The 12,325-nt window shown below is 51.8% G+C and overlaps 1 protein-coding gene across 1 annotated transcript in view; it reads left to right on the forward strand.

The window, feature by feature from the left end:
• Positions 1-12,325, forward strand: part of ANKRD33B (ankyrin repeat domain 33B) — a 320,573-nt gene that overhangs the window by 258,723 nt on the left and 49,525 nt on the right. Inside the window, exon 3 of the mRNA XM_078685746.1 lies at positions 5,728-5,868. Coding sequence (XP_078541872.1) covers positions 5,728-5,868 — 141 coding nt within the window. The remainder of the gene's footprint in view (positions 1-5,727; positions 5,869-12,325) is intronic.

Raw genomic sequence — 12,325 nt, forward strand, 5'->3', positions numbered from 1 at the left:
CCCCTGTGCACATTTTGATACTATAGAGTTCGGCCGCACTGCGGCCTGCGGAGGGATCCCGCATCGGCGCTCGGTCCCCCACATTGCCCTTAAGGCACGCCTACGGTGACTACCGGAAGGATAGAGGGAGGGGAGTTTTTGGGGCCTACAGTTTGGATGGGGACTAGATGGTGGTATTTGGAACCTGTTCTGGGGGGGTGGATGGGGGTTCATGTTTACAAGTTGAGTTAAAGTTGGTAAGGGGGGGACTCGTCATCGGGGAGGATGTTGTTGAGCATTTACCCTTAGCTGTGCAGTGTGCGGAGAGACTGATGAATGCGATATGGGACAATGGCTGATTTCTCAAACCTGAAATGTGTCACCTGGTATGTGCGGGGCCTGCACACCATGTCAAGACGTCACAAGGTCCATGCTTATTTAGTGCGTAGAGGGGTACAGATCGCTCTGCTACAGGAAACGCATCTCACTAAGACCGAGGGGCTTGCGCTACAGCGTAGATGGCGGGGACAGGTATACTGCACTTCATACTCGGCTTATGCGAGAGGCGCGCTGATCTGGATAAAGGCGGGGGTACCCTTGCAGGTATATGATCACACTATAGACCCCGAGGGGAGGTATGTCGCGTTTACAGGGAAGCTTGGAGGTAGGGATTTGAACATCTGCTGCATTTATGCGCCCAACACGGACCAGCTCGCCTTTTTTAATGCACTATCGGGTTCTCTAGCTCGTTACTTGTCAGGACCTGTCCTGCTGGGTGGGGACTTTAACTCGGTGCTCGACGTTGACTTAGATAGATCTCATCCTCCCCTCCCGGACTCCCCGGCCCATGGAGTGGCGAAGGGTAGACTGACTTGGCAGACTCAGTGGGGACTGACGGACATATGGCGGGCGCATAATCCAGTTACTCGTGATTACTCACACTTTTCAGGAATGCATGAATTGCATGTGAGGTTGGACAGCTTCCTGGGATCTAGGGAGGTGGCCGCTGCGGCGGTGCGATCCGAATATTTGACGAGGACGATCTCTGACCACAACCCTCTATTGATAGACCTTAGATGGATCCAAGGGACCCCTTGTGTGCCTTCCTGGAAATTGCGGCCGGAGTTGCTAGAGGATCAGGTGTTTCGCGGAGGATAAGATAGCAAGTTATTTTGCGATTAACGAGGGTACGACGGCGGAGCGAGCCACGGAGTGGGATGCCTTTAAGGTCGTGGTGAGAGGTTATTGCATCACGCAAAGGGTGGGGGTGCGCCGAGTACTTTTGGAAGACCTGACCAGAGCTGACCGGGTCCTCCGTGACCTGGAGCTTTCCCGCCCTGGCCGCCCAGAGCTTCAGCAGCAGGCCCTGGCGGCTAAAGAGGCGGTGGCGGTGGAGGTTGAGCGACTACGTAGCTACGACTATAAGACCTACTTATCTAGATCACTAGCGGAAGGCGACAAATCAAGTGCGTTGCTGGCTTGGCTTGCTAACCCTGCTGGACGCTCCTCACCCACCGTGGCACTGAGGACGGACGGGAATGGGGAGGTTTACACTCCGTCTGCAATCCTTCATTGCTTCCGGAGTTACTACGAACAGCTGTATCGTAGTCGGTTACAGCCGGACACTACCCCGACGGATGCTTTCCTGAGGGACCTGCCTATCCCCGCTCTTGAATCGGAACAGGCGAAGGCCCTGGGACGCGATGTGGAACTAGGCGAGATCAAAGGTGCGATCAAAAGAATGGCGCGTAACAAAACGCCGGGCCTAGATGGTCTACCTGTGGAATTTTATTCTGCATACTCGGACATCCTAGCCCCACAGCTTCTACAGGTCTACAAGGAGGCGAAGTCCTTGGGAAGATTACCGGGCTCGATGCGGGAAGCACTGGTGATACCTCTTCTGAAACCGGGTCGCGAGGGAACGGACCCGGCCTCTTATAGACCACTATCGATGCTCACAGTAGACTACAAGATATTGAGCAGCATATTAGCCGAGCGGTTACTGGAACACATGGGCTCCCTGGTACACGCCGACCAGGCGGGTTTCATCCCCAAACGCAACACGACAATGAACATTCGACGACTTTTCAGACTTTTAGAGATGGAGCACGAGGATGCTCCCGACCCTATGATTCTCTCGATCGACCTAGAAAAGGCCTTCGACAGCCTAGAATGGGTCTACCTTCACAGGGTTCTTGAGAGATTTGGATTGGGAGAGGGATTCCTGAAATTGACCGGAGTGTTGTATGCCGCGGCGGTGGCCAGAGTGAAATCGGGCCGGCTGGTGTCCCAGCAGTACCCGGTAGAAAGAGGCACGAGGCAGGGCTGCTCGTTGTCCCCATTGTTGTTTGCTCTAGCTGTAGAACCGCTGGCTATCTCGATCCGCACAGGAGCCTACTACAGGGGGCTACAGACTCCGCTGGGTCCCCAATACATTTCCCTATACGCTGATGACCTGTTGCTATTCCTTGAGGACGCTGACGCGGCCCTGACGGGAGCTGATTTGATACTCACGACTTTTGGGGAGTTATCAGGACTTCGGGTAAATTGGACTAAGACCTGCCTATTTCCGATGCGTCAGGATGGCCTTCAACCGGATACTCACAGAGAAATCAGATGGGAACTGACCTGCTTTAAGTACCTGGGGGTGTATGTTTATCACCGCCCGATCGACATCCTGGAGGGCAATATCTCCAGGGGCATCCGGGCACTTAAAGGCAGCATGGCCTTCTGGTCTACCCTGCCCCTATCGATGGCGGGGCGTGTAGCTCTATTAAAAATGGTGGCACTGCCCCGATTGTTGTACTGCTTTCGAACGCTCCCGATATGGATCCCCAGATCTGTTTTTAGGGGCCTTGACTCCATAATAGTGTCGTTCCTCTGGGGAGCAGGACGCCGTAGGGTGGCGCTTGGGACTTTGCTGCGACCGAGAGCGGCAGGAGGGTGGGCGGCTCCAGACTTTGAGACGTATTATTTGGCGGCCCAGCTACAGTTCTACACCCAAGAAGTCGCGCGTGAGTTTCGAGGCCCGGAAGAGCTGAGGGGCAGTGGCACACCCAGACATGTTTTATCTTATATTGCGCTGCAACAGACCTTAGAGCTGAAACACCTCACTCAGGAGGACCGCACCGTACGCTCCTGCTGGAACCGTATACATCGCAGGCTCGGTGGATCGCGACCCTATGCCCCGGAGATCCCGCTGGGAATGCTTACTGCATTACCCCACGGCGGAGACTGGTCTCGTCTCAGTGTTTGGGAAGACATGGGGATACAGACAATGGGCGACCTTTACGAGGATGGGGGACTACTGCCCTTCCAGACCCTATTGGATCGCTACGACATCCCTAGAGGCGATTTCTTGATCCACGCGGCACTCACGAGAGCGATTCAGGCTCACTGGAGGACCAGCCACGAGGAACCGCAACTATCAACGACATGTCAATATGTCATGATGTCTGCGGGGACAGTTAGGGCGGTGTCGTGTCTCTACTCCAGAATGGTGGAGGGGAGGCTGACCCCCTTGACTGCCCTTAAGTCCAAATGGGAGACAGACATAGGTAGGGACATTCCAGAGACCATATGGTCCCAGCTGCTGCAGCGGGCCTGGAAGGGGACGAGGAATGCACGCTTCCAGTTGGTCCATTTCTATGTGTTGCATAGAGCCTATCTGACCCCGGTGAAACTGCAGCAGTATTTTGGTCTGGAAGAGGCAGCCTGTCCTAGATGTAGGGCATCCGGGGCGGACCTTCTACACATGCTATGGTCCTGCTCTGAGCTGACCTCCTTTTGGTCGATAGTGGGTGACACGCTGACCGCGGTGACCGGTAGATCGTTACAGGTGGACGCGGCAGTGGGACTTTTACACTGGTTTCCGCATACCCCTAAGACTAAAATTACCAGTAAATTCATCGATTTGGGTTTACTGTTAGCCAAACGGGAAATTACCAGACACTGGAAGGCGCGAGTTGGTCCGTCGGACGATAAATGGCGCAATGAACTGCTTAAATGGGCGGGGAGTGAAAGCACACTAAGATTCCAGCAGGCGAAGCGAAGACAGGATGAACGGGCGTTAGAGGCGGCGCAGGCTTGGGAAACGTTAGTGCAGGCCCTGCGCGACCATGACACACAGGCAGACACAGACAGTACGGAGGGGGACGGCCTGGATCCCACTGTCGCGTCATAATAACGTAGCGCGGTGCTACCACGGCAGACTCACGGCCGCTTTATCCTCAGATGACCACACACGGGTTGACCTACCGATGACGAGTGGGGGGGGGTAGGGGTGCGGGGAAGCGGGATGTTTCTGATCCTCTGCAGCACTGGGACGATGAGTAGTGGTGGACAACCCCATCTTCCTCGGAGGGGAAGGGTGAGAGGGGGAGGGAGGGGGGATAGTTTTGAGGCGGTTGAATAAAAGCAGATGGAAATTACTCTAATACCTGTGATTTGTTATGCGACTGTGGAGAAACACGCTCTAAGAATATGACATACGCCCACCGACCTCCGGGTTGTGGGCTGAATGGCCGTGTATGACGAATGAGTGGTTCCCACCTACACTGGATTGCGTACTGATACAGGTGGCAAAGTTGTACTTACTTACATTTCCTGCAATAAAAATATATTTAAAAAAAAAAAAAAATGATAGCACCCTGTTACACTTCTTTTAATTAGGACAGGAGACCCCCAGAATAAAGTTTGTCCATTCAAGGTACTCCCAGCCCTATTTTAACTCACCACATAGCATCTACATTCCTTGGCCCCACACCCGCCCTCATCTTACGGCAGTTGGATAGAAGATCTCCGACAAAGAGCCCCTTTTAAGGGAGCCCGTTGGGGATTGCACCGCCGCCTCAACGAGGAGCAGCCCAGATGATGAAGCATGACACATGAAAGGGTGTGTGAGGGCATTATGATCCAACAAAAGGATCCCCACTACCACCCTTTATAGGGGACAGTGAGGACCATTCTCTTGGCTTCTCCAAACAGCTAATCTTTCTCTTTCTTTCTCTTAAGAGAGGAATAACATAGAACTCCTTTGTATATTGTTCTTGTTTGAGGCACTTCCTATGTGGGACCTCCCCACTTCCCTTGAAGTGGTAAATAGCCTCTAGTCCCTTCCTTTTGTTTTTGTGGCCACTTTATGGAACAGCATTCCCGATATACTGAGGCATGCACAGGATCTTCACATCTTCAAGAAATTACTTAAAACTCATCTTTTTAACCAATCCATTTAATTAATTTGGCTCTCTTGGTCTCAGTCTGTCCGCGCCAGGATACTCCTGAGTAATTGTGCGAGCTACAAATCATATATAACATAACATAACGTGACTGCATTCCAACGATAAGGTACAAAACAGGAGCTTTCTGGGTGTGGGTGGACTTTTATAGGCACACCTGGAGGAGGAGGAGTTTACAATTTTTTTAGGTAGGCAGCAAGGCGCCTGTTTCTAGGGTGGGAACGCACCTTATGAAGTAATACCGGGGATAGGGAAATGACGAGAATGTACTTTATTTTATACTCCACTAAGCACATTTACATTCATTATACCTAAAGAAATATGTTGTCGTTAATCACTGCATGGTCGATGAAACATATATATTGTACGCCAGGATAAGATCTTTAACGTCCCACTTCTTAGATGTTACATGGTTCTGTGTATGCCTGTAAAACACTGCAATGATGGCAAGGTAAGAGATCTAAATTAAGCTCCAGGACTTACAGAACTTTCTATTTCTAATTTGTTGCAGGTCACATAACTACTACAAACTACCTACTGAACTATTACCCAGGTCTTGATCTTGAGAAAAGGAATGTTCATGGGTTCACAGCACTAATGAAAGCTTGTATCCAGGGGCGAGCTGACTGTGTCAGAGCATTGGTTTTAGCAGGTAAGTGGCAATGACTACCAAATGCACATTATATGATCAATTATGCACTATCACTGACAGGTCAGTTCTCATGTGCCTCAGGCACTCAGGAGCAAATGGGCAATCATTGTTCGCCATCAAACATTATGACCTAAATACAACATCTCTGAATGACAAGTAACTCCTTTTAAGACTTTCACTCTCAGGAGATAGCCATTGCAAGTAGTCCAGGTTTGCTCTTGAAGGTCAGTGTTTAGAATGCTTAATCCAGATAGAATGTGATCCAGATAGAAGGAAAGCACACGTTTGGATCCAGACGGTAGAGCCTCTCTTCCTTTTTAGAAGGATGAGGAGGCAGAAAGAAGGTGGGCAAAGTGATGGTCTGTCCTATATTGAAAGAGGTACCCACTTTGGGAATGAAAGAAGGCCTAGTGCGGAGGACAACCTTGTCTGGATGAACAACCAGGAAAGAAGTCTCAGAAGAAAGAGCATGTAGCTCACCCACCCTGAGAACAGAGGTGATGGCAACCAGAAAGGCAGTTTTAAGGGTTAAAAGCCTGAGAGGACAGTTATGTAGTGGCTCGAAGGGAGCACACATCAAATAAGTAAGAACTAGGTTCAAGTCCCACTGGGGCATCACTAAAGGAGTAGGAGGAAACAAATGCGTAATGCCCTTAAGGAAGCGATTTACAATAGGGGACTTAAAAAGAGAAGGCTGGTCAAGCAGCCGAAGGAAGGCCGAAATGGCCGAAAGATAGCCTTTGAGTGTGCCCAAAGCAGAGCCCTGCCGGCCAAAGAAAGAATGAAGAGGAGGAGAACCTCTGAAAGGGGGGCAGAGTGGGGATCCACAGCCTTTGCTGTGCACCATGCCACCATTTTCTTCCATCTACAAGCGTATACCGTTTTAGTGGAGGGGCGCCTGGCTGCCAAGATAACATTACAATATTTACAACAAGGGGTGGTGATGGACAGAGTCTCTGAATTAAGCAGAATACTCTCACCCAGTCAAGAGATCAGGGCTAGATCCAACACCGTTTTTTAGCTCATTGCACCATCCCAGTTTCAGAACCTGGCTGTATGCAAATTAGTCTGTCCCTGGCCCAGTGCATCATGGGAACAGGGCAGACCAGACTACAAAAGCCAATTCTTACACTGGGAAGGAAACAAGCTTCCGGGGACCGGTTTCTGGCATTTCAGCCGTCTTCGGCCCGGCTTGCTTGAATCCTGATGGTGCAATAAGCAAGGGACTCACATCTGAGTATACCCTTCCACGCTTAGGGTGGACAAAAATATTTACAACAAGGGGTGGTGATGGACAGAGTCTCTGAATTAAGCAGAATACTCTCACCCAGTCAAGAGATCAGGGCTAGATCCAACACCGTTTTTTAGCTCATTGCACCATCCCAGTTTCAGAACCTGGCTGTATGCAAATTAGTCTGTCCCTGGCCCAGTGCATCATGGGAACAGGGCAGACCAGACTACAAAAGCCAATTCTTACACTGGGAAGGAAACAAGCTTCCGGGGACCGGTTTCTGGCATTTCAGCCGTCTTCGGCCCGGCTTGCTTGAATCCTGATGGTGCAATAAGCAAGGGACTCACATCTGAGTATACCCTTCCACGCTTAGGGTGGACAAAAATATTTACAACAAGGGGTGGTGATGGACAGAGTCTCTGAATTAAGCAGAATACTCTCACCCAGTCAAGAGATCAGGGCTAGATCCAACACCGTTTTTTAGCTCATTGCACCATCCCAGTTTCAGAACCTGGCTGTATGCAAATTAGTCTGTCCCTGGCCCAGTGCATCATGGGAACAGGGCAGACCAGACTACAAAAGCCAATTCTTACACTGGGAAGGAAACAAGCTTCCGGGGACCGGTTTCTGGCATTTCAGCCGTCTTCGGCCCGGCTTGCTTGAATCCTGATGGTGCAATAAGCAAGGGACTCACATCTGAGTATACCCTTCCACGCTTAGGGTGGACAAAAATATTTACAACAAGGGGTGGTGATGGACAGAGTCTCTGAATTAAGCAGAATACTCTCACCCAGTCAAGAGATCAGGGCTAGATCCAACACCGTTTTTTAGCTCATTGCACCATCCCAGTTTCAGAACCTGGCTGTATGCAAATTAGTCTGTCCCTGGCCCAGTGCATCATGGGAACAGGGCAGACCAGACTACAAAAGCCAATTCTTACACTGGGAAGGAAACAAGCTTCCGGGGACCGGTTTCTGGCATTTCAGCCGTCTTCGGCCCGGCTTGCTTGAATCCTGATGGTGCAATAAGCAAGGGACTCACATCTGAGTATACCCTTCCACGCTTAGGGTGGACAAAAATATTTACAACAAGGGGTGGTGATGGACAGAGTCTCTGAATTAAGCAGAATACTCTCACCCAGTCAAGAGATCAGGGCTAGATCCAACACCGTTTTTTAGCTCATTGCACCATCCCAGTTTCAGAACCTGGCTGTATGCAAATTAGTCTGTCCCTGGCCCAGTGCATCATGGGAACAGGGCAGACCAGACTACAAAAGCCAATTCTTACACTGGGAAGGAAACAAGCTTCCGGGGACCGGTTTCTGGCATTTCAGCCGTCTTCGGCCCGGCTTGCTTGAATCCTGATGGTGCAATAAGCAAGGGACTCACATCTGAGTATACCCTTCCACGCTTAGGGTGGACAAAAATATTTACAACAAGGGGTGGTGATGGACAGAGTCCCCGGTAGCTTGTTTCCTTTCCAGTGTAAGAATTGGCTTTGTAGTTTGGTTTGCCCTGTTCCCATCATGCACTGGGACAGGAACAGACTAATTTGCATACAGCCAGGTTCTGAAACTGGGATGATGCAGTGAGCTAAAAAACGGTGTTGGATCTAGCCCTGATCTCTTGACTGGGTGAGAGTTTTCTGCTTAATTCAGAGACTCTGTCCATCACCACCCCTTGTTGTTAATTATTTTGTCCACCCTAAGCGTGGAAGGGTATGCTCAGACATGAGTCCCTTGCTCACTGCACCATCAGGATTCAAGCAAGCCGGGCCGAAGACGGCTGAAATGCCAGAAACCGGTCCCCGGAAGCTTGTTTCCTGGGATGATGCAGTGAGCTAAAAAACGGTGTTGGATCTAGCCCTGATCTCTTGACTGGGTGAGAGTTTTCTGCTTAATTCAGAGACTCTGTCCATCACCACCCCTTGTTGTTAATTAAGATAACATTACAGGCTTTGGGAGGAAGGTTGAAAGCTGTCAACTGTCGTCGTTCAATCTCCATGCAAGAAGGTGGAGGCTTGCAGGTTCGAGTGGAGGACCGTCCCCTGCTGCTGGGACAGAAGATCCTCCTGAAGAGGCAGTCTGATTGGAGGATCTATGGCCATGTGTAACAGCTCGGGATACCAGACTCTTCTCACCCAATCCGGAGCCATGAGAATGACTTGGGCCCGGTTGCATTTGATCTTCTTCAACACTCTGGGCAGAAGTGGTATAGGCGGTAAGGTGTATAGAAGACCGCTACTCCACTTGCGACGAAAAGCACCACCTAGCGAGTGCCGCCTTGGAAATTCCAGAACTGTGCAGAACTGCTGACATCAAGCATTTTCTTTGGTGGTGAATAGATCAAACCAATGTTCTCCACACTGCTGAAAGAGACCTTTCACCACCTCCGAGTGAAGACACCAATCGTGATCCATCATGCAAATGGGTCTGCCCTGGTGTTCAGAGAACCAGCCAGGTGTTGAACCACCAGGGATATGCCCTGATGTTGCAGGCATGTCAAAGGTGGAGAGCCTCTTGACTTAGGGTCCAGGACCTCACCCGCCCTGTTTGTTGCAGTACCACATGGCGGTGGTGTTGTCCATGAACACCTGCACCTCTCTTCCCCGTACAGAGTGAAGGAATGCTTTTAGTGCTCGACAAATTGCCCAAAGCTCCAAAAGGTTGATACAGAGCCAGGACTCTGCCGGAGACCAGAGGCCTCTGATCTGCGCCTCTCCCATGTGGCCACCCCATTCCAGCAGTGATGCATCTGGCACCACTGTGAACTCTGGTTCTGGAAGGGAGAGGGATCTGCTGTTGGCCCAATCTTGTTTTGTTAGCCACCACTGCAACTGGCGTGCAGTGCCCTCCGAGATCTGGACACAATTGTAAAGATTCCCCTGATGCTGTGACCACTGGAACTTCAGGCCCCACTGCAGAGCCTGCATATGCCACCTGGCATAGTCCACCAGCAGGATGTAGGAGGCCATGAGGCCCAGTAGCCTCAGGGTCATTCTGACAGAAACCTGGGAAAGAGGCTGAAAGATTGGAATCATAGCCCGAATATCCCTGAGTCACTGCTCGGGAGGACAAGCCCGAAACTACACTGTGTTCAGAACCACTCTGATGAAATGGAGCTTCTGAGAGGGGTTCAAGTTTGACTTTGGCACATTGATGGTGAACCCCAGCAAATGCAGAAGGTCAGCCGTAGACTGGAGGTGGGTGACAGAAGCATGGGGCAAGCCCGCCTTCAACAGCCAGTCATCGAGATCGGGGCATACTGGAACCCCTGACCTGCGCAGATGAGCTGCGACCACTGCCATAACTTTACTTTTGTGTTCACCTGAAGGGCGCTGGTAAGGCCAAAGGGGAGCACTGTGAACTGAAAGTGCTTATGGCCTACAATGAACCACAGTTAAAGCCGGTGGGCTGGCAGAAAGGGGATGTGAAAATAAGCATCCTGCAAGTCCAACGCTACCATCCAGTCTCCAGGGTCAAGAGCCGACAGGACCCGAGCCAATGTCAACATCTTGAACTTCTCCTTCCGGAGGAAATGGTTGACATCCCTGAGATCCAAGATAGGAAACAGGCCCATGTCCTTCTTGGGCACTCGAAAGTAGTGGGAATAACAACCACAACTGACTTCTAGGGCAGGAATGCGCTCAACAGCTCCCTTGGCCAAGAGAGCCGTGACTTCCTTTTGGCAAAGGGCCAGGGGATCCTCTGACATGCGATGGAATTAAGGTGGCATGGATGGAAGGGTAGTCTCGAAGGGGAGGGAGTAGCCCCTTCAGACTATCTGCAAAACCTACCTGTCCAACGTGATGTTGAGCCAGTGCGGGAGGTGATGGTGAATCCTGCCACCCACTGGCAATTGATGGGCCTGAAAGGTCGGACTAGGAGGGTTTGGAGGCTGCTGCAGAGGGGGCACTGGTGGACTGACCTGCCTGCTGGCTCCTGACCCACGGCGGTGGGATCCTCGTCCCAGGCCGTGCAGAGGCTGGACAGCTTGTGCAGGCTTGTGGCTCTGGGCGCAACATGGCGAGGCACCCCTTCCGTAGCCACGAAAGGGGCAAAAAGTTGCCTGCACTGGGCAGAAATGGAAGCAAGGCCTAAGGATCTGGCCGCAGCCCTAGAATCCTCAAAGCGATCGAGCGCGTTGTCTAACTTATCGCCAAAAAGGCGACGACCATCTAAGGGCATGTCCAAAAGAATTGCTTGGACACCCCCCGAAAAGCCAGTGGACCTCAACTAGGCATAGCATCTCAATGCTACTGCATTGGAAATCGTCCTGCCCAGTGAGTCAGCGGTGTCTATCACACCAGATGGTGAACTTTGCTGCGTCTCTCCCTTCGGCAACAGCACAGGAGAGCTCGGCCCAGCCCCCCTCCGGGCACTGTGGCAGCACCTGCCCAACCGTGCCCGACACCGAGTGGGAGTAACGGCCCAATAGACATGCAGTGTTCACCGACCGCAGTCCCAAGCTGGAGGAAGAAAACATCTTCTTCCCAAGGTGGTTCAGCTTCTTGGATTCCCTTTTAGGTGGAGTGTTAGGAAAGTGGAGGCTTGGACTACCAAGCTGTCAGGGGTAGGATGGGAAGAGAGGAAAATGGGGTTGCCTGGGGCTGGGTAGTGGTGTTGGGCAATCACCCTGTCCACAGTAGCCCCGGTGTTTGGCTTGGACCAAGTGCCCAAAAGGATGTCCGTAAGGGCCTCATTGAACGGCAACAAGGGCTCCTAGGAGACTGCTGCCGGTTGAAGCACCTCCATCAGGAGGTTAGTCCTGCCCGCCATCATAGGAAGCTCGAGGTTTAGGGCCTTGGCTGCCCTACACAAAACCACTGCGTACGATGCACCCTCCTCCATAGCCACGGTAGGGGGAGATAGCATGCCAAGGTCTGGGGAGGTATCCAGACCACTGGCCTCAATCAAATCCACTCTCCAGTTCCTCCAACTGGTCTGCAAGAGGATCCACAGACCCCTCCCACTACTCCTCACCCTCGCCTTTGAGCCACTCAGGGCAGTAGGAAACATCAGGGGAGAACAGGAGTACAAAAGTACCGGTTGGCGCCGGGACCGACGTTGGTCCGGCTCCATGTCCTCGTCGAGAGGGAGGCCAGGGTGGAAGCTGGCTGGGGACACAACAGGCGTCGGAGGTGGTGGGGGTGTAATCACTGGATTCAGCACGGGAGGAGGTGTCACGAGGTCCACCAGTGCCGATCCTGACCCAGGTCTTTATCCTA

Source organism: Lissotriton helveticus, chromosome 4_1, assembly GCF_964261635.1.
Source record: "Lissotriton helveticus chromosome 4_1, aLisHel1.1, whole genome shotgun sequence".
Classification (NCBI taxonomy): domain Eukaryota; kingdom Metazoa; phylum Chordata; class Amphibia; order Caudata; family Salamandridae; genus Lissotriton; species Lissotriton helveticus.